The sequence below is a fragment of the Phalaenopsis equestris genome, unplaced genomic scaffold, assembly GCF_001263595.1.
Source record: "Phalaenopsis equestris unplaced genomic scaffold, ASM126359v1 Scaffold000002, whole genome shotgun sequence".
Classification (NCBI taxonomy): Eukaryota; Viridiplantae; Streptophyta; class Magnoliopsida; order Asparagales; family Orchidaceae; genus Phalaenopsis; species Phalaenopsis equestris.
In genome coordinates, this window is record NW_018164444.1 from 13,703,416 (window position 1) to 13,727,483 (window position 24,068).

The 24,068-nt window shown below is 33.0% G+C and overlaps 1 protein-coding gene across 1 annotated transcript; it reads left to right on the forward strand.

Annotated features, from left to right (window-relative positions):
- Nucleotide 1: 1 nt before the first annotated feature.
- On the forward strand, nucleotides 2-19,008 carry LOC110036368. Its single transcript, XM_020740799.1, has 6 exons — nucleotides 2-205; nucleotides 4,042-4,102; nucleotides 4,189-4,324; nucleotides 5,032-5,362; nucleotides 5,932-6,060; nucleotides 17,987-19,008. Exons 1-6 carry the CDS (start codon nucleotides 94-96, stop codon nucleotides 18,475-18,477), a joined length of 1,260 nt encoding a protein of 419 aa, XP_020596458.1. The 5' UTR covers nucleotides 2-93; the 3' UTR covers nucleotides 18,478-19,008.
- The last annotated feature ends 5,060 nt before the right edge of the window (nucleotides 19,009-24,068 follow it).

The following is a 24,068-nucleotide window of genomic DNA, read 5'->3' on the forward strand; positions in this document are numbered from 1 at the left end:
AAGCGTGGCTCCTCTAACCAACGACTCTTACCCACCCAGTTTAAGCAGACTACGTAAAGGAAATCGGGATTAGGGTTAAATCTCTAGTTATTGATGGGGAGAGAGATGGACGGAGAGGAAGAAGGAGCTGTCGGCTTTCCTCAGAGCAAGCCTGGTGTCCTCCTCATCGGCTGCCCCAACATCGGCAAGAGAACACTTCTCTCTAGTTAATTTTCTCTCTCACTCAGCCCCTCACTCTCAGATCCGTTCCTTAGATTTATATCAGTAATAATCTCATAATTTTGTGATTGGGTTGTGGAAAAAGATGACAACCGATCAAAATAAGGTTGTCGTTACTACTTTCCTTATGGGCCTGTGCTGAATAGGAGAGCTTTACATTGGCGGCAATGAAAACTGGAAGTCGATCCAAAATAATAGGAGACAGATAAGTTACTTAGTGGCGAGTTTTGGGGTTGTATTATTTGTCAAATATTGTTTATGTTGGATTCATGGGTCTTGACAGGGAACAGTAGAGATCATGGCGAAGATGAGGCAAGAACAATATGAGCTAGGTAATTTAGGTTTACCTGTGAGGACTACAGCAAAATAGCGATGAGAATGTGAAGAAGGGTAGAGGATTTCACGGTGATGGAGTAGGAGCAGAGGAGGAGCCGAAACACGAATAACATTGCATAATTCACTCAAGTTTAGGATCTATCAAATCCCATGAGAATCCAAATAGGAGAAACAGCTCAGATTCAAGCAAATAGTAGGATTTACATACCCTAGAAATCTGTTTTGTAACAGTTACTTTGTGGGTGGGTTGTTTAATTAAGATTTAGTAAATCTTATAAATCCATACTTAGTCATTAAATTCTGTTTGAATTAATTGATATTACTTCTAGTTAATTCCTAGTAAATTATTTGACTGGCATTTTCAAAATTTTGAATTTTAATAAATGAAAAGTTGATGCATAATATAGCGAAGTGATTTAAATTTACTAAGTCCATGATTTGGCCCAAAATGAGATTGAAGAAGGTAATAGGATTAACATGTATAAATTTTCTTTTGGAAGTTTTACCCTAAATTTTGGCTAAATTATGCAACCACAAATAATCACTAAATTCTGGTTAAATCCTAGTTAAATTCACATGACACACATTCCCCTTAATTTGGATTTGCTACATGACATTTGAGGACTTCAAGTTAAAAGGCAAGAGAATTGATGTACTTGGTGATTATAATAAGAATAAATATTGCTTGTTTGCAAGAATTAAATGCGAAAAGAAAAAAATTCAAGGCTCTTAGGAAATGTTATAGATTATTTGATTTTGGAAAGACTAATTATAGAAGTGAGGTTGTTGATAGAAATTTGGTAATCAAATCATCCATAATTTATGATTTTGGCATGACATCTTTGGAACATCTAAAGCATCATGAACGTTCAAATTTAAATAGTTTGATTACTTGGTTGAGACTGTTAATGGTGTTGATTTTTAGTTCAAACCATTTCGATTAAAGATCACGTCATCAGGATTTCAGTGTAGATAAATGTTTTATTAGATTCTTGTCAGTTGAAATTGGGAGGCAAAAAAACTGAACCTTTGAATGGCAGTCCATAGCTATTTTGATTTGGATAAATTTTGATTTTTTTTTTTTTGTTGTTGTGATAAATTTGTATATTAAGAATCCATAGGGGTGGCTGTAGTTATTTTGTAAAGTTGTTATGGAGAAAATAATTTTTTTGAAAACTGTTATGGATATTATAAGTTTTGTGTGTGTGAAAAGTTAGACAATAGCTTTTTAGTAGACCAAGTTCATAAAAGCAATTTCACATCATAAAATTTTTTGAAAAGCAATAAAAAGAAAACATATAGTAGTATCGTGACTTAAATAATTTTATAACATGTCTTTGTACAATATGTTCATGTGATAATTTGTCTTCCATAAAAAATAAAATAATTTCATGGTAATAATCATTTGCTTTGTTTAACATGCAAATTGGACATATACATCATCCGTTAAAAAAAATAATAATGTCAGCATTCTATGTCTTATTCTGATGCATAAATTTGCATAATAATCATACTAATTATTAGGAATCATGCTATGAACATATAAATCTATGTATGAGTAATCAATGTAGTATCATTTACATTTCTTCAAATATAATCATATAGAAAATATGTTCATGTAGGATCATGTAGTATTACCCAACGTATAGTATGAGCACATAGAACAAAACATATAGTGTTCCTTTATTAATGTGTCAAAACATGAATTTTGTAGAATCATTCATAACATATCATCATCATCATGATGATGAGTATTTTGTGTTTTATACATATCCTTCATGGTACCTGTTTATGTAGAACCATCTGTATAACAATATTAAAGAAAATTCCCTTTCATGCACTAATAAATGAAATTAGCTAAATATTAGCATTCATTGAAAATAATGCTATGTACAATCAATCACCAATAAATAATATTTTAATTATAGTAAACTTTGTATAATTATAATCAACAAATTAATAACTTTCTCATATTTAGATTTATTGTTCATCACTCAATATTTTAGATATAACTTTCATATTTGTTTTATTCTCAGTAGCTATTCATCATTTTGTTTAATTTGAACTCTAGATGATCTAAGAATTGTCAAAATTGTGACAAAAATTATGTCTTATATTGAAATGATTCAGTGAAATATATTTTTATGTAATAACATATCATATTATATAGAAATACCTCAAATAAATATATATTTATGTATGGAGTGATCAAACCATATAGGTTATACAAAAAGTTGTGTTTGTTATTTTGATGGTTCTAATTACTCAGTCAATCCAATTTTAAATTGACAAACTAACTAATAATAATTATATCTAATTTAGGTTAATATTATAATTAGAACCTAATTTGAGTCTGAAATTATCAAGAAACATAACATAGTGGCAGCTTTTTGTTTTTATAAATTTATGATCAAGAGACCATTAATTATAAAGTATAGAATGCCCAATTAATGGTTTGTCAGGATATTCTAATTAAATTTATGATCAAGAGACCATTAATTATAAACTATACTTAGTTAAAGTTAATGCAAAACATCTTCTACAATAAGAAAATACACTAGAGAATTATTATTTGATTGTTAGGTCATTAAAATGCCTATAGAAAGTTTTATATGATTGCATTCTAGAGCCACTCAGAACTTCCGTCTTAATGTTGAGAGTTTAGCATCATATTAAAAGTTGAGAGAAAATTACTGAGGTGAATTGGGTTAGTCATAGGATGATTTCATTAACTTGACTATTATCTTATTTGATCACCGGTCATTACCTTTAATTAATGTTATTTATTTGATCTCATTGTGTGCTTATATTATTGATCAACGTTAGCATCCTTGATTTTTGCATAAATATTTCATCATCTCGATTGAATCTATGGTGAATGGGCCTTTTGCACTAAAAAATGATGGTAGATTATTCCTATAATTTGAACTTTTAAACTTTTGCAGAGGACCATACAAGAATACTATTTTTGGCATTCAGGCACCATTACACAGACTTTATATCATAGGGCATTTTACATGCATACCCCCAATTTTTATGTATTTACATATCTAACAGCTAAACTTTGCTTTTTAGATTTATACCACCCAAATCTTTCATGTCACATAAAAAATTACCACCATTTTAACTTTTAAAAGGTTAAATACACCTTTTTTATTCATAAGTAAGGCGGTGTGTATGTAAAAATTGAACTTTAGCTGTTAGATATGTAAATAGATAAGAATTAAGTGATATGTGTGTAGATCTTCCTACATCATAATTCATGATAGCCTATTTTGAAAGTCCAAGAAATTTATCTCTTATCATTTCATGAAATTTCCTGCTGCGATTGTTATTATGAAAATGAAATCGTAACTTTGATCTTTCTTTTAATATCATATCTGTACTTTTGTTTATGTTTTGTTTGAATAATCATGTGCAGACCACACCGGAGACCGCTGTTGTTCTGATTTCTTAACCTCACCATGAATGTTATTCTGCTTGCAGGGTTACTTTCAATTGATATTCCAGATATATCTAACTTATCTTCAGGAATATTTTGTCAAGGGTAAGTAATTTTGGGAGATAGAAGTACTAGTCTTGTATCCTTGATAGGCAACATTTGATGCCTACCTATATAATTTGTCTTTGCAGGTGGACTATTGAGACCAAGTATTACTCTGCAGAACTCTCCATATGGACAGCCCATCTTGATGATGGGATATCCTTACAAAGGTTGCTGGCTTCCAAGCAATTAGCAGCATTGGTGATGGTTTTTGACATGAGCGATGTTAGAACCATTCTTTATCTCTTTTTTTTTTTTTTTTTTTGAATGCAACAACAACAACAAGAAGCTTTTTTCCCACCATGTGGGGTCGGCTACATGAATCCTTTTTCTCCATTAGTGTCATATTTTTATTTAATTCTAATAGATTAAGATTATCTTTTATACAATATGCCCAAGTCTTTTTAGGTCCACCTCCACCTTTCTTCATATAAGTCTAATCTAAAACGTCTACTCTTCTAATTGGATCATCAGATAGTCGACGTTTAATGCGACCAAACCATCTAAAATGACTCTCTCTAATCTTGTCTGCTATCGGAGCACACCAACTCTACCACAGATATATTCATTTCATATTTTGTCTCTAAGTGTCAAAGCACTCATCCACCTAAGCATTCTCATCTCAGCAACACTTAAAATAGTCCCTTTATTATTTAAGCGGGTCCATTTTAGTCTTAGAGTCTATGAAAATGCCAAATTAGTCCTCATACTATTTTAGCATGGGCTGAAGTAGTTCCCAGGGGTACTATTTTAGAATCTGGAACTAATTTAATACTTTTATAAAATTTGGGATTAAAATATCTCTTGAGAGAGAGTCAGTACCATTTTGACACTTTTCTCATTATTTTTTTTTAAACTTGTAATTTCGTTAATCTATGCTACTTTTACAGGTAAAGGGGGTTAAAACATTGATTACTTTTTTTCATTTGCAGGAATCTTCTTTTCTTACTCTGAAGGATTGGGTTTCTGGAATTGATATTGGAAATTTTCAAATTCTATTATGCATCGGAAATAAAGCAGACCTAGTGCCTGGTCATTATGCCCATACAGAATACAGAAGACATTTACAGAAGAAGCAGGGAGAGTTGACCGGCGATCCTGATCCTGAATTTTGGGATTATGGGATTAGTGAAACTGAGAGCTGCAGCCTATTGGGGAATGAAGATCTTTCTGTTGAAATAAAAAATTCATGTATGGTGTGGTGTATTGAGCACAACATAGAGTATATTGAGGCTTGTGCATCCAATGCGGACTTTGACAAATGTTGGTCTCCAAACCTCTTTCAATACTTTTTTATTTGGGGACGGGGCACATACCATTCTATTCCCATGTATTTACTTATCTAACACCCAAACTTTTTTTTTTAATATTTATACTGCTGAAATCATTCATAACACATCAAAAGCTCCACTATTTTTACTTTTCAAAAAGGGAAATACACCTTTTCATGCATAGGTAGGGTGGCGTATATGTAAAAATTAAACTATATCTATGTAAATACACAAGAGTTGATTGGTATTTATGTAAATTTAACCTTTTTTTCATATGGCTGAGACATTTAGTCTGCTTAAATTCTGCACTTTGTCCTGCCAATAAATACTCTTGTTCAATCCAGACACAAATCATTACTACTTATTTGAAAGGTTGGTTATTATGTTTTTTCAACTAGTTTTTTTATTAATATATCAATTATAGAAGATATTTCACATTCATTCCCGTGTATAATCTATAATGCTTTGCCAAAATTTTAAACTTTTAGAAGGTTTGAATAGTCGAAAACAAGGTTACCGTACTTATGCGACCTGGATCTAAGCATATTTATTTGCTGACAGGTTTATCAGTTGATGGTGATGTCCAAGGTGTAGAGCGTCTTTATGGAGCTCTTGCAGCCCACATGTGGCCTGGAATGATCTTGAAGTCTGGAAATTTGATCAAATTTCCTGATCTTGTTGAGAGGGAAGGTACAATACACACAATTTTTTGCAGTTTTTAGACACTGACTTTACAGTACTTACCATGTAAAGGCCGTGTTCAAATATATTGAGAATTTCAGAAAAGTGTCAATAAGAAAAATGTCAAAATAGTCCCCTGACTATTTTCACGGGGGCATTTTAGTCCCAAAGTCTATAAAAGTGTCAATTTAGTCCTGAAATTTTTTTATGATGGGCTGAAATAGTACCAATAAAGGATTATTTCAGCTCCAATTTAAAGAGTGTGTTGGCTAGTTTGACACTTTTATAAATTATAAGACTAAAATGACCCCATGTTAATAGTCAAGAGACTAAATTCTTTAGAATTTAGATACATAATTGGTGTTTTCTTTATGTATCATATTATATTTAAAATTGTTGCCTTGCCATCATGATTGCATGATTAGTGCGTACCTCAGGATGCTTAGTTGGGTATTTATTATTGACTATATCACATTCAACCTAGGTGAATAATAAGTCGTAGCGAATAGAGGTGGTAGACTCTTTGGTCTTGTCTCCTTTTTTTTCTCACAATACTCTTCATTGAAGTCACTGCTTAATAATTCTTTGGAAGATTTATATACATATCACTCAATTCTTTTGTATTTACATGTTTAACACTTGAAGTTCAATTTTTACATACATATCACCTTACCTATGCATGTAAAGTTTTAATAGTGGTATTTTAGAGGTGATATGAAAGATTAGGTGGTATAAATGTATACAACAACAAGTCTTTATCCCACTGAGTGGTCGGCTACATGAATCTTTTTTTCTCTATTGCGTCTCATTGAGTGTCATATTTTCATTTAACTCTAATAGATTAAGATCATTTTTATACGATACACTCAAGTCTTTTTAGATCTATCTTTTTGCCTTTCTTAACATAAGTTGAATCTAAAACATCTACTCTCCTAATCACATTATTAGATGATCGATGTTTAATGTGACCAAACCATTTAAGACAACTCTCTCTAATCTTGTCCGTCATTGGAGCTACACCCTATCATGGATATATTCATTTCACATTTTGTCTCTAAGTGTCACTCATCCACCTAAGCATTGTCATTTCAGCAACACTTAACCTTGTTTCATGCTTCTCTTTTAAAAGCCAACATTATATGCCATAGAGCATTGCAAGTCTCACTACCATCTTATAAAATTTCCTTTATGTCGAAGTGGTACTTTTCTTTAACACAATAGGCCCGATGCATTCCTCCACTTCAACCAACCAACTTGAATTCTACTATTGACATTCCCATCTATAATACCATAACTTTGAACAATAGACCTGAGATATCTAAAACATTCACACCTTTTAATGATTTGATCACCTATAGTTACAACGCTGCCACTAAGGCTACTACTGCTAAAATTGCAGTCCATGTATTCAATTTTAGATCTACTCAAACGAAGACCTTTAGACTCTAATTTAGACCTCCATAATTCAAGTTTTTTCTTGAATTCTTTCCAATTTAGACCTTCATAATTCAAGTTTTTCCTGAATTCTTTCTCTAGTTTTATCCATAAGAAGAATATCATCAACGAAAATCATACACCAAGGTACATCCACCTATAAATGCCCAGTAAGAACATCCATAACTAATGCAAAAAGATATGGGTTTAGAACCAATTTTTGATGTAATCGAACTGAAATAGGAAAATACTTGGTCAATCCTCCTATTCAAGTAAAAACTCTAGTATACATATCTTTAATGACTTGAATATAAGTCATATCAACACATTTTTTCTCTAGAATTCTCCAAAAGACTTCTCTTTGAACCTTATCATAAGTTTTTTTTAAAATCAATTAAAATTATATGTAGATCCTTCTTACTCTTTTTGTACTTCTCTATCAAATCTCTCAATAAATGTATAGCTTCCATTATAGACATGCCCAACATAAATCCAAACTGATTATGAGAAAATTTGTACCACATCTTAACCTATGTTCAATTATTCTTTCCCATAAATTTAAAATGTGACACATCAACTTAATTGCTCTATAATTTGAGCACTCTTCTGCATCCCCTTTATTCTTAAAAAATGGGGACCAAAATATTCTTCCTCCACTCCTCAAGCTTCTTTTTAGTTTTTAAAATAATATTAAAGAGTTTAGTAAGTCAATAAACTCCTAAATCTCTTAAATATTTTCATACTTCAATTGGGATACCTTCATGTCTTGCTGATTTTCTACCATTAGTTTTCTCTATATCCTCAATTTCTTTCTTACTAATGTGATGATAAAAATAAAATGTTTTATTATTATTAACGATATTAAGATCACTATGGTTGATCGTATTTTTAAAAATTTCATTAAAAAGTTTATCAAAATAGCTCACTCACCTATGTTGAATATCTTCCTATAAGAAAATCACTTTTTGATTTTCATCTTTAATATAGTTTACTTGAATTAAATTTTTACTTTTCTTTTATCTTTGTTTGACTATTTTATACATATATTTTTCAACATCTTTAGTATCCAATTTATTATAAAGATCACTAAAAATAAAATTTTAGCATCACAAATTATACTTTTAGACTCCCTACAAGACACCTTATATTTTCCCAGTTCTCTAAGCTTTTACATTTAAATTAATTTTTATGACACACTTCTTATATTTAATATTTTCTTGCACATTCTTAGTCCAACACTAACTATTTTTATTTATAAATTTTTTTTATTCTCTAAGTATAACTTTTGTCACTTGTTTAATTGTGTTTGTTGCTTTATCCCTTATTGAATTAGATTCTTCATTAACATTTCAAATTATGAAATCTTGAAGTTTACTCCTAAAAATATTTTTACTTGTCTTTTAGGTGCCCGTATCAAATTATCTGATAATAATTTATTGTATTCTTTATCTTGTAACTCTTCATCTTAAAATCCAGAACTATAAATCAATATTGAGTACTTAAATTTTCATTTGGAATAATTGTTGGGCTGTGGAGTCTAAGCACAAGGCATTAGGCGCATATGCACTGAGTTGTGGGCCCTTCACCACCCACTTAGGTGATGCTCGAACAATGCAGCCGACACATATGCACCCCCTATAGAGCGGGCGCTACTCTTATTCTCGAGAGTCCCACATCTATTGGCGCCTAGGCGCCCATTATGGGGTGTCGATAAAAAGCGTTTGGCGTTTAGACGCCAAGTTTGAGCGCCTAAGCGAACAGTGCGGTTACTACATGAAAAATTAGTTTTTAAGGCAATTTTTTAGGGTGGATCAGTGAGCTTGCTGTTTTTTTTCTTCTTCTAAATTTCTCAACGAGCATCTCGGTGAATGTGATGAGAGTCGAAGAGGTGGATTTTAGTGATTCGATGTAATTTTTTTGCATCGGATTTGAAAAGAAAGATTATTAGTGCAAGTCTTCTAAGTTTCTTCATGTGGGTGTTGAGAAGAAACTTGTGTGTCATTTGTAAAACTTTCTTAATTTCATAGTGAAATTTATGGTGGTGTGGCTCCGTAGTTTTTTCCCGTTATCGTGTTTTTTCACTAAAATTCTTGTGTGTTTTTCTGGTTGTTTTGATTGTACTTCTGTGTTAAATTTTTGTTTCGATTTTCTCAAATCCTGTGATACTATTCTGTGGCAAAATTAAAAGGAAACTCTTTCGCAGTAGTTTTTCATAACAAACTAGTATCACAACGAGGTTTGATTCGAGTGAGAGTAATGACTAAAGAAGTAAGGATCAAAGTGAAGAAGTTCAATGGGACGAACTTCTTTTTTTGGAAGATGCAGGTGGAGGATTTGTTGTGTCAGAAACAATTGTACTTACCATTACAATGAATCACAAGGAAGCCTGAGTCTATGCCTATGGAGGAATGGAAGTGTTGAATCAAATGACACTAGGTTTGATCAGGTTTATACTTTTCTCGTTTGTTGCGTTCAACATTGTGAATGAGAAACTATGGTGGATCTTATGGCAGCAATGACCAAGATGTACGAACCTTCTATTTTTATTAAGGTTTTGTGATGAAGAGGTTGTTTAATATGAAGATGGCAGAGCATCTCAATAACTTTAACACTGTGACGAGCCTGTTCTGTTATGTAGGGATCAAGTTTGATGATGAGGTCAGAGCACTGGTGATACTGTCTTGATTGCCAGAAAGTTGATATAGTTTGGTAACGGCGGTGAGTAATTCGTCAGGGGCTTTGAAGTTGAACTTTGATGATATCGTAGGTTTGATGCTGAATAAAAAAGTTCGCATAAAAGCAGCAAATGATGAATCTTCGGGTTCTGCGTTGAATGTTAATAACAAGGGAAGGAATCTGGGCATGAATACTAGCAGAGACAGATCCAAGTCCAAGAAAGGAAAGCCCAAGTCAAATAGAGGAGAATGCTGGAATTGCGATAAGAATGGGCATTTCAAGGACTGCAGAGCTCCAAGGAAAGCTGGTGGTGGAGAACAGGAAAGTAGTTTCTCTACTAATGTCTCCACAGGTGAAATCTAAAATGACCCCCTGATGTTATCCCTAGTTAGCACTCAATCCTGGATAGTGGATTCAGGTGTCTCTTTTCATCTTTTTCCCAATAAAGATGTATTTTAAAACTACACTCAAACAGATTTAGAGAAGGTTTATTTGAGAGATAATAAGACCTGCAATATAGTTGGAAATGGTGATGTTGATATAAAGTTGTTGAATGGAGCAATCTGGAAGCTTACTGAAGTTAGACATGTTCCTAGTTTTAAGAGAAACGTTATCTCTGTGAGCTAGCTGATAAAGTCAGGACTTGTGACTACTTTCACAGGTGATTCGTGGAAGGAGACCAGAGGGAACATTATTGATGGATTAGGGCAACATTGAAGGCACCCTTTATCTGATCAATGAAATGACTGATTTCATTGATGTGGTTGGAATCAGGGTGGATGCAGGTTTGTGACACCGTGGGCTTGGCCATATGAGAAAGAATAGTATGAAGTTCGTACTTTTGAAAAATAAGCTTCAAGGTCTAAAATCAGTTGATTTGGATTTCTGTGAAGACTGTATATATGGAAAGCAGAAGAAGATTTCTTTCTACAAGAGCGAGTCAATGGTGAAATCAAAGAAACTGGAGTTAGTGCATACTGACGTATGAGGTCATACTCCAATTCAGTACTTTGGAGGTTCTCACTATTTTGTCACGTTCATTGATGATCACACATAAAAGGTATGAGTTTATTTCTTAAAGCAGAAATTTGATGTATTTGAAGTCTTTAAGAAATGAAAGACTGATATAAAATGAGACGGACTTGAAGCTGAAGTGTCTCAGATCAGATAATGGGGGTGAGTACCACGATCATAACTTCTGGGTTTTCTGTGCTGCAGAGGGGATCAGACACCGGTTTACTATCCCAAGGACATCGCAACAGAATGATATGGCTGAGCACATGAATGGAATAACCATTGAGCGTGTTAGGAGCATGAGACTGCATGTAGGCTTGCTAAAACAATTTTGGGCAGAAGCAATAAACACAGTTGTTTATTTAATAAACCATAATTCATCAGTACCTTTGGAGAAAGACTTACCTGAAGAAGCTGAAGTAACAAAAATGTATGTCTATCTTGTTTAAGAGTATTTGTGTGTTTTGCATATGTGCATGTTGAAGCAAGGTCCAGGAGCAAGCTTGACTCAAAATTGGTTAGGCACACCTTCATTGGGTATGACTCAGATGAGTTTGACTACAAGTTTTGGGATTTTCAAAATCAAAATTTCATCAGAAGGGACGTCACATTCAACAAAATAGAGATGTACAAGGACAGGGTCAAAACTTACGACATTTCGTCAGCTACTTCTAAAGAATCTATATATGTGAAGATAAAAGATACTGGTGATCAGGAAGATGAAGAAAATACTGCTCAATCAGAAGGAGCACCGAAAGTTAGTTGCCTGCTACAGAAGTTGGGAGATCCAGCAGATTAAAACAACTCATATAAATGTATATTCCTTTACACTATTTGTTATTAATTGATAGTGGTGAATCCGAGTGTTTTAAGGAGGTCACTCAAGTTGAAGATTTAAGGGTGTAAGAGTTATCAATGGATGGAATGGAATCTTTGGAGTCAAATCATCCTTTACACTATTTGTTATTAATTGATAGTGGTGAATCCGAGTGTTTTAAGGAGGTCACTCAAGTTGAAGATTTAAGGGAGTAAGAGTTATCAATGGATGAAGGAATGGAATCTTTGGAGTCAAATCATACTTAGGATTTGACGTACTATCAAACAACAAAAGAGCATTGCACAACAAGTGGGTCTTCGGCTGAAAGAGGAGTCAAACTGCAGCAAACGCTACAAGGTAAGGCTTGTTGTGAAGGGTTTCCAACAAAAGAAAGGAGTGAATTACACAATGATCTTCTCCCCAGTGGTGAAGATGATGACTGTCAGGGTTGTGCTGAGTCTGATAGCAGAAGAAGATATACATATGGAACAGATGGATGTAAAAATAGCTTTCTTACATGGAAATCTGGAGGAGGATCTATACATGGTGCAACCACAAGATTATAAGGTTTTAGACAAAGAAGGTTTGGTCTGTAGTTTGAAAAAGAGCCTTTATGGCTTGAAGCAAGCCCTAAGATAGTGGTTAGGGGTGTAAACAAGACGAACACGAGTTGTTCACTAACAAAGAGTAGTTTTGACAACCCTAATCAAGTAGCCATAAAATGTTAAGGGTTGGGGCAATATTTAAAAATTATTTTTTGTATTAAAACATCGTTTGAATCTAATTTAATAATTTTTATTCTATTTTCTTAATTAATATTTTTAATTGATTATAATTCTTTGTAGTCGTGCAGTTAATTATTTTTTTTTAAATACTACTCATCAATAATATATATATATATATATATATATATAATATATATATAATTAATGAGTAATATTTTGAGCAAAAACGAGCCAAATAAGTACGAACAAATCTTTGTTTGTGCTCGACTCGTTAGTGAACGAGCCGAACACGAGCTGTTCACGAGCAATGAGCTGTTTTGACAGACTTAATAGTGGTACAAGAGGTTTGACAGGTTCATGTCAGACGATTATTTGAAATTCCAGACAGATCATTTTGCTTCGTCAAACACTTTAGTAATTGTTATATTTTGCTTCTATTGTATGTGGATGATATACTGATTTCAGGGGCAAAAATGAAGAAAGTCAGAGACTTGAAAAAAAATAGTGGTCAAGTTAGTTTGAGATGAAGGATTTAGGCCCAACCAAAAAGATTCTCAAGATGAGAATCAGTAGGGGCAGGAGCACCGAAACATTGAAGTTGTCTCAGGCAGAGTATATTGAGAAGTTTTTACAAAGGTTCAACATGAGTGAGACGAAACCAATTAGCACTCCCTTAGGTAGTCATTTCAAACTATCTAAGGAGCTATCACCTAACTCTGAAATAGAGCAAGCACAGATAGAGAGAACTCCGTTTGCTTCATAAATTGGAAGTTTGATGTATGCGATGATTTGTACCATACCGGATATTGTATATGCAGTGTGAGTGGTCAGCAGGTACATGGGCAATCTAGGCAAGCATCATTAGGAGGCGGTAAAGTGAATTTTTAAGTATTTGAGAGAAACAATCAACAAAACACTTTTCTATGAATGTGCAGAGATCAGTCTACATGGTTTTGTAGATTCAGATCTGGTAGGAGATGTGGACAGTAGGAGAAGTAAAATGGGATATATCTTCACATCGGGGAACACAACATTGAGTTGGGTTTTTAGGTTGCAGAAGATTGTTGCACTTTCAAATAAAGAGGCCCAATATTTATCACTGATGTTAATAAGGAGATCGTTTGACTACAAAATTTCATGGCAGAATTAGGCAAGGAGCAAGGAATTAAAAAATTCTACAGTGGCAGTATGAGTGTGATTCATCTTGCTAAGAACGTTGTTTTTCATGCTAAGACGAAACACAACCAGCTCATGTATCATTTCATTTGATCTCTTTTGGAATATGAGCAATTATTTTTGAAAAATATACGCATAGCTGAGAATCTTGCGAATATGTTGACGAAGGTGGTTACTGTTAAGAAAATGAAGCTGTGCTTGACTTCAGTTGAGTTTCATGAAGGTTGAGACTGGGGTTGAGCCACACCATGGTACGTGACTATGAAAGCGATTCAAAAGGAGATGCAGGTACAAAGGACTAGTGTTGGGTGCTATAGTCTCTAAGTGGGAGATTGTTGGGCCGTGGAGCCTAAACATAAGGCAACCGCCACATATTCGTCGGGTTGTGGGAGCTTAAGTGCCCACTTGGGTGCTACTCAAACAGAAGAGCCGGCGCCTAAGCGTCGGCTTTAGGCGCATATGTGCCATCTATAAAGCAGATGCTGCTCTTATCTAGAGTGACAGGCGCCGTTCTATTGGCTCCTAAACGCTCATTATGGGGCGCGGATACAGAGTGCTTGGCGCTTAGGCACGAAGTTTGGGCACCTAAGCGCTCAGTGTGGTTACTACACGAAAAATGGTTTTTAAGCCAATTTTTGAGTGTGGATCGATGAGTTTGTTGTTTTCTTCTTTCTTAATTCTTTGACGAGCATCCCAGTGAAAGTGAGGAGTGCCGAGGAGGTGGATTTCAGTGATTTAACGTAATTTTTTTATCAGATCGGAGAGGGAACATTGTTAGTGCAAGCTCTGTAAGTTTTTTTGTGTGAGTGTGGAGAAGAAACTTGTGTGAGTCATTTATAAAATTTTCTGAATTTTATATTGGATTTTCTGTTAGCTTGGCTCTGTAGTTTTTTCTTATTCTCGTGTTTTTTTACGTAAAATCCTTGTGTGCTTTTCTGGTTGCTTTGATTGTGCTTATGGTTTTAAATTTTTGTTTTTGTTTTATCGAATCCTATAATCTTGTTCCACAAAAATTAAAAGGAGACTTTTTCGCAGTAGTTTTCTCTAACAATGATCTTACCATCTTTGCATTCTTGATGATTATTTTTTTCAAAAGAATATAATCAATGTATTTTTTTATTAAATTCATTCATCTTTTTTTTTAAAATAAAATATTAGCAACAAAATAATGCGCAAAAAAAAAATTTAATATGATTCAAGCTTATTCATTAATCACTCCAAAATGATAGCTACCTTAAATATTTCTAAAACCTTTTGTCACTCTACCAACATGTTCATTTAAATCTCTTATAATAAATTTTTTTTTTCAAGAGGTATCATTTGTATTAGTTCTTCTAGGTCATTCCAAAATCATTCTTTTTAACATATATCTAAACCCACTTGAGGAGCATAAACACTTATAACATTAAAAATTTTAGTATCAACAACAATCTTTAGGCATAATTTTATCTCAAGTTCTATTAATTTTTATATATTTCAAACTCTTATCTATAAATACACCTACACCATTTCTAGTGCGACTCCTGCCTGAATATCAAATTTCAAAAACTAAGCTATCATTCTCCTTAGTTTTTTCTCCAACCATTTAGTTTCTCAAATACATGAGATTTTATCTTTCTATGAATCATAATATCTAGTAATTTCATTAATTTACCTATAAGCGTATCTATATTTCAAGATTATATTCTAATATTAATTTCATGGAGTAACTTCTTTGTTTGCATCTGTTCGTAATGTGAGAACTCTTGTTTAATTGACACTATACCCGAACATCGGTATATAGTGTCAATCTTCTTTGTCTTTTCTCCAACAATTTAGTTTCTCAAATATATAAGTTTTTTATCTTCCTATGAACCATAATATCTACTAATTTCATTAATTTACCTATGAGAGTATCTATATTTCAAGATTCTATTCTATTATTTATTTCATGGACTAACTTCTTTGTTCGCATTCGTTCGTAATTTGGGAACTCTTACTTAATTGATACTAAACCTGGGCACCAGTGTAGCGGCCTTGCACACTTTTCACTGTATTTAGGTCATGCAGTGTGTCGCTTTCAGGAGATACCGTAACATCTACACAAAGATTTAAAGGATTCATTTCATGATTTTTCGACAAAATTTTTACACTAGTTGTCGACTATCTAACTTAGTCTTTCACTTTTCGTATATGAGATTGGGACCCGACAATGGCAGTGTTAGGTGCTATAAATGTATAAAGTAAAATTTAGATGTTAGATATGTAAAATCATGGGGATTGGGTGGTATGTATGTAAATGCCCCTAATTATTTTGGGGAGAGCTTTAGAAAGCAAAGGAGTAACATATGTATGCCTGTGGTTGCAAAATCATTCCTACATATCACGAGCTACTGCACAAGAAAATGGTTGTACAACAGTTTTTCTTTGGCTTTAAAGGAACTGCTAGATGGTCAAGCTAGATATTTAATTAATAATGACAGTGTTATCATACATGATATGTAATTGATTTATATTGTGATCTTGATCATCACTAGATGACTCGGTGTTTGTTTTATTTATCCCATTCTCCATTTTTTCATATTTGGATGCTCCCAATTTTTTAACCATTTTGTACAATTATTTTTCCATAATTTAACCACCGGTGACATGTCTTCACATTTTTCTTCCTACTATTTTCACATTAATTTATTGGGAAATTTACATACATAGCGAATAATTCTTATGTATTTATATATCTCACACCAAAACTTTTATATTTATATAAATAGCATTTTAAACCTAGGCATGAAAATGTGAATTTCACTTTTGGAAAGTGATATTAATGCTATTTTTGATGTGATATTACAGTTTTGAATGCTATGTGTGTAAGTATGAAAGTTACATAAGAACTGTATGCAATGCATGTAAATGCCCCTAATTTATTTTTTGGATCAATCCACCTTTGCTTATTTTTCAGTTGCTTATCTTTAAACATATGCTAATCATCTATATATTTATTCTTTGATTTTTTTACCCATCTAAATATTGTAAGTTCTTAACTTTCATTTTTAGTAACTTTTTTTCTTACAGCACTCAAATCCATTTGCCTTAAGCAACTTATACTGGTGTAAACGAGTCAAATTAGTGAGCAAAGTTCTAGTTCTAGTCTGGTTCGTAGCTTTTTTCACTTCCCTCTTTGGTTCTTGTTTATTAATTTTTTATATTTTTATATTTGATATTTTAATTGTGCAATTTGGGCATACATAAATTTATCTTAGTGTAGTGTGAAATGGGAGTACTCGTTTTGTCATTTATCACTACTCTTTATGAAAAATTGGCAGTTCTCTATTACTCTCTGTTGAGTACTAAATGCATTAAATTATTGTGGCATTTATATAAATTGCACACAATTCTTTATGTATTTACATATCTCACACCTAAACTTTCATATTTGATGCTTAAAATTCAGCTTTTAGTGATCTTTATAGTATATTAGATACTAAAAAAGATAAAAAAATATATGTATAAACTAGCTAAATAAAGAGAAAAGCAAAGTAAAGATTTAATACAAAATGAAAATCAAAATGTGATTTTCTTAATAAAAGATATCTAACATAGTTGGATGAGTTATTTGATAAATTTTTCAATAAAATTTTTGAAAATACAATCGACTTTACTGATTTTAATATTAATAATAATAAAATATTTTATTTTTACCGTCGCATCAGTAAAAAAAGTTGAGGAGGCTTTAAAGAAAATTTAAAGAAAATCAAGGGGTGGAAAGTTTGTAGGATCTGATGATATCTCAATTGAAGTGTGGAAATATTTAGGAGATTTGAGAGTTTCTTGGCTTACTAAACTCTTTAATATTATTTTAAAAACTAGAAAGATTCCTTGAGGAGTGGAGGAAGATTATTTTGGTCTCCATTTTTAAGAAAAAATGGGATGCACAAGAGTGCAAATTATAGAGGAATTAAGTTGATGGGTCATACTTCCTGGGATAAAGGCTTGTTGTTACTGTTCTTGCTGTTGTGTACAAGACCTACAATTTCACACACACAACTGTAACTTTATGCTGATTCCAACTCATACAATTAAAAATTTATGCTATTCATTCCTTATTCTTTTGTAGATTTTACAGAAGATGAATCCGATTATGAGTTTGAATATGAAGTCTTATCCGGAGGTGCCGGCGAACCTTGGGATAGCACATATGATCCAGGTGCTTCGTCAAGCATGCTTAAGACAGACAAAATTGATTCAGAATCAGGTGAAGAAGACGGCATTCTAGGCCCTAACAACCAAATCCATAGGAACGAAAATGTGGATCGAGCCGCTGTCGATACCGAATCTGAAGTAGCAACTGAAAGAGAACACGATGCTGATAAAGTCCTTTTTGTTGATCAAAAACTCGAACAAAACACACAACAAGGGCAGTCATCTAATTCAGACGAAGATTTACAGTTTGGTTACGACGATCTCGAAAGGTTGATGGGCGAAATTGGCAATATTCGAGGCAACCTGAGACTGATGCCTGATTTCCAAAGGCGCGAAATGGCGGCGAAGCTGGCCTTGAAAATGGCGGCCATGTTTGGAGAAAGCAGTGACGAGGATGGCCTCTGAATTGTCTCCTGAAATTTGGTAGCAGTTGAGTTCAGGATGGAGAGTCAACTGCTTAATTTTTTTTGACTGTTTTGAAAAGATGATTTTTTTTTTTTTTTTTGTCAGGAATAGAAATTGAATTGATCTTCTCCTTTTATTTCGGAGCGAAAGTCAAAGCTTTTGCGGCGCTGACGGCACTGCAAAAGTCGAATCTCTTTCTATTTGAATCAGTTTTACATTTCATTGATGGGATTGATGGGTTGCTCCGGGGCAGTATTTATTTACATGTCACCCACTTCTTATGTATTTATGCATCTAAAATCTACCATATTTTGTGCTTTTCATGCAAAAGTAAGGTGACATGTATGTAAGAATTGAAGTTTAGATATTTAATTACATAAAAGTGAGGGGTATGTTTTTGATATGTAATAAGGCGACGCCTATATTAGACACGTAAATAGATAGGAATTGTGTGGTGTGTATGTAAACCGTCCTTGTTTCTTCATGGATGTAAAGGCAAAGTTCAGAATATCTGTGGGGTTTTGGGTAAATTATGCAATCAGAATTATGTGTACGAGTTTTGTTTGATCATCACTAACGAAACCAAAGAGGATGATGATTGATTTGGAGGATATTTTGTTAGAGCATTTACATGTTTATCCCACAATTATCATGTATTTATATATCTAACATTTTTATTTGACATGCTTAACACTCGAATTTATAATATCACATCAAAAATATCATTACTATTAATTCATTAAAAGAGAACTTTTCGTGCATGGATTTCGACACGAAAAAATGATGGATATAAATATCAAATTTTAAGTGTTAGATATATAAATAGATAAGAATTGTGTGGCATGAATATAAATATTCCTTTTTACTTGAATAGATTTCTTCTTGTAGATAAAGGGGTTTTAAACCCTCACAATTTTAAAATTAACTGTATAGAATTAAAGCAGATTTTGCTTGTTAGATCCAACTCGATCGTAAGGCGAGTTGACCCTTCTAGTTGAGTTAATTAATCTCTTGGGAGAGTCGAGCTATCTCAGTTATGCATTGATGATCATAGGCAAGTAAATCAGTCTGGTTCTCTGATCGAATTACATAATCAAATTGATCTAGCCCAGTTATCTAACTAATACGATCAATCATGTAGCTTTACACGACTCCGACTAAGGGGTTTTCGGTTATACATTATTATTTTGGGAAATTTACATATAGCATGCAATTCTAAAGCATTTACTTATATCACACCTAAACTTTGATCTTTACACACTTAGCGCCTTAACGTATGTATGAAAAGATGGATGTGACATTTCCACCTTTTCAGACAGATGCAAATGTGGTTTTATGTGTAAAAATCAAAGTTTAGGTGTTAGACCGAAAAAGTAAGCATTGAAATTTCTGATAAATAAAAGCATCACTTAACTAATTAATTATTGGGAGATTTACATTTAGGCCACTCAATTCCTATGTATTTACATATCACCCTTAAGAAGTTCATTTTTTTACATACTTACCGCCTTAGCTATGCATCAAGAAGGTGTGTTCACTTTTTTAAAAGTTTATATTGTGATATTTTCGTTGTGGTATAAAACATCTTGGTGACATAAATATAAAAAGTAAAAAGTAGATGTTAGATATGTAAATTCATAAGAATTGAGTGGTATTTATGCAAATTCTTAAGAATTTTTATATGGAGAGAACTATGAGTCGAAGTTGGTGTCATAAAAAAGATGAACTGAAGAAGAAGAAGAAGACAAACAACATATGCAGCATATAAAGGGATGATTCAGCTCAATCAAAGCTAACAATTTCTTTATTTATTTGTTTGGTGCAGACACGTAATAAATGTATAAAAGAAAAAAAAAATGATTTTTTTTTAATTTCTGCAATAAAAGGTTTCTGATTTTGTTTTTTTATACGTGACACATTCTTTATTAGCCTAAACTTTTGTGTTACAACTTTACCCTTTGGGTAATTAGAAAGTTTGCCATTCTAAAATAATATAACTTTAATAAAGATGACTGAAATTTTTTTGTCAGAATCATCTTTTCTTAATTAAAATATCAACTAAGAAACAAATTTTGGTATATATGATAAGCCGAAATGTTTGAATCGAGCTCACCTATCGAAGTGGTTGAATTGAGCTCATCTACTTAAGTGGCTTAATCAATCTCCACATGCTGAAGTGGTTAAATCGAGCTATCCTGTCTATCTGATCGATTCTCATCTCCCTCAAAGGATCTACCTAACTTATCTATGTAAGGATGATTATTGAGAAAAACCATTTTGACCGATGGAGATGTATGTCAGTCATCAGTTAAAGATGTTGTCCGACACTTTGAAATAGGAGCATATGTCGTCCCACATTAAATAAATTTTCCGATTCCTAGGACTCGACACTTTTACCTTAGTACTATAGACGACTATTGTACTCACAATACCCGACAAGTCATGATCTTTCCATCAAGATGTCTTTATTTTATAAATTCTCTCTCTCTTTCTCACCCTCTTAGAAATCCTGCAACTCAGAGAGCCACCTCTCTTTGGTTTAACAGAGATCCGAAATCAATATATTTTTTAAGACTCTTTCAAAAGAATCGCATTCATTTCTCTCTTCCTATCTAGCACTCTTTCTATGTACAAGGTCTTTTGTCATGTTATATATACTCATGAACCAGAAGAATTCAACACACACACACATATATATATATATATATATATATATGAAAGGGATTAAAATGGTTGTTAGTCATAATGAAAGTCATAATGAAAGGAACAAATAGAATTATCTTATGAAGCCGTTATCACTAATGAAAAATTATAATTAATTAATTTAATTAAAAAGAAAAAAAATTTTAAAGTATTGGGAGGCCGGCGAAGCTCAGACCACTGAATGTGCAACTCTTGCTTTAATTTAATGTCCTCATTATCTGCTCTCTCTCTTTTCTTTATTTCCTTAGCTTTACTTGAATAACCAGCTTTAATTGAAAAAACCCAAAAAAAAAAAAAAAAAAAAATAATATTAGAAGCATAAAATTATAAAAATCGAGCCAAAAAATTATATATGCTTTTTAAATATAAATTTATTTTATGTATTTTATTAAATTTATATTAGATTAGTTATATACTTTAAGAAGATGACCAACCATTCTTAATTTTGACGCCGTGAGTTTAATAATTGTTGCATTTACATACATACCACCCAATTTTTATGTATTTATATATCCGACACTTAAATCGTTGCTTCTCATTCATACCATCCAAATCTTTCATAGTACATAAGAAAATGCCATCATTCAACACCTTTTAAAGCATAGGTAAAGCGGTATGTTTGTAAAAATTAAAATTTAAGAAATTAGATATGTAAATATGTGAGAAGTGAGTGGTATGTTTGTAAGTCTTTCTTAATAATTAGGGGTTCAATTCTTTTGCCTGCATTGACTTTACATGTACTCACTTTGTTTCTTTACACTTAATGAGCTAATTATATCTTCCTCATGATTTGGAGTTTCAAATGCATCAAGTATAGTTATCAAACCAATCACTGGAATAAAATAATTCGGAAACTCTTTGAAAGCTTACGTGAATCATAATAATTTTGTACGGCACAAATTTGGCGGCACGAATCTCGAGGAGATCCAACATTTCAAAAGAAAAAAATGATAACAGGGGAAGGTCCATCGATAGGAGACCAAGAGGCCCCATTTTATCTGATTTGATGGACCCATCCAAACCAACGGAGCTAGGAGAAAGAAAGAAAGAACGATCCAAGTTCGGGCCGATCAGGCTTGGATTGACAAATCAAACCTGGGGTAAGAATCTATTTCCTCATGAAGAACCGAGAATTTGCAAAGCATGAGAGCCTCACAATCACCCTTAGGTTCATCTTATTGAGAAGCGTGCTAAAATCAATTTATAATGATTTACTCTCTACACGATAGCCTAGCATCGTTGAATTAACAATAGTCCCTTGTTAGGGATTATGAGTCAAAAGCTGGATAGGATCAGCCTACCGACAGAAGTTCAGCCGATCAAGTCTGTCTTGCCGACCCACAACTGACCGACAAACTCAACACAGCTGACGAGCCAATACCCAACAAACCCAATCGACCCAATCATAAGGCAGCCGAACAACAAACCCTTTGTATGTAAAATACCTAAAGCATCCTACAGCATCACATACTTTACCCTCTACAAAGAGATCATTTTATGACAAAAGGGAAGGTTAAACAAGATGTTTCACTGTTCATTCTATCTCTGTCTCTTTATATCCCTCCGCTTTTTAAGCTCTAACTCTTGGGGCGTGCTTACGGACAAAGCAAGATTCAACATATCTCCCTAGAATTATACAAGTCAGAAAAAGAATGTAAGATGTAGAATTTGTGATAACTCTAGCTACCAAACTAAATTAATCAATCAAAAGAGAGAGTTATTAGTTGAAGTACAAGTCATCAAAAAGACGAACTGAAAAACAAATCTTCTGCAAGTCTTCTCCTCAGCCGCTCATCTGTTTCCTTTACAGCACAACAGAACACCTCCTACCAACAAAATGGAGGAAAACAAGCTGCGGAATCTTCCATGAAATAGACGAGCAAGATATGGAGAGGCATATAAAGGAAGGATTCAGCTCACTTAAAACTTAGTTTTCAAGCACATGATATAGACATAGACATACAGAGAGTGAGACAGCTTCAAGATTCATCACCACACGTTTATGAATTTGTATTATGTGACGCATATGCCTTCTTTATTGTGATATCTGATGCCTAACTATTTCTATTTAATCAACTATAATTAAGGGTGTAAACTGTAAAAGAGTCGAACGCGTTAATCAATTTGTTTTATAAATATATAAAAGAGCTCGTGTTTGGTTTGTTAAGTAACTCATGTTCAAATTGTTTGTTAAGTAAATGAATCGAACACGAATAAGTGTTTTGAACTCGAATTATAAATGAGCCGAATACAAATAAAACTTTGTTCAATAGTACTTGGCTTATATATATATAGTTTAAATCTTAACGGTTAGTGTGGTCATGTGGTTCTACTGCTTAAATTGGTGCAAATTCAAATACATCACTATACATCTAGTTTTTTCTAATTAATTAAACAAGCCATCAAGCACAAACCAATTACAAACAAAACTATGTTAATTGAGCCAAACACAAGCTAAATTTGAGTTCGCTCAAACTCGGCTCATTCACAGGAGAAAATATTGGATGCGGATTAGATGCAGATCGGTGGTTTTCAGGTGATATTGTGGTGCCCCACTGAACATAACAAAATATTCGAGGTTATTGTGGTGATATTGTGATGATATATGCCAACTTATGCATGAGAAGGTGTATTTCACTTGTTTAAAGTTTAAATGATTGTATTTCTTATGTGTTAGGAATGATTTGGGCGGTAGGAGTGTAAAATGTAAAGTTTAGGCGTTAGATATGTAAATACATAGGATTTGGGTGGTACGTGTGTAAATGCCCCAAAAGTTTGGAGGTTGGCGGAAGCTCAAACCACTTGGAAGTGCTACCCTCACTTTAATTTAATGGCCTCACGATCTATCAACTCTCCTTTATTTTTTTCTCTTGCTTTACTCAGAAAGA

Excerpts from the sequence above, each read along its gene's own strand:
- LOC110036368 (XM_020740799.1), top strand. The coding sequence starts at position 94 with ATGGGGAGAGAGATGGACGGAGAGGAAGAAGGAGCTGTCGGCTTTCCT. Across the intron at positions 206-4,041 it reads CAAGAGAACACTTCTCTCTA|GGTTACTTTCAATTGATATT; the intron begins GTTAATTTTCTC and ends TTCTGCTTGCAG. Across the intron at positions 4,325-5,031 it reads TGGTTTTTGACATGAGCGAT|GAATCTTCTTTTCTTACTCT; the intron begins GTTAGAACCATT and ends TTTCATTTGCAG.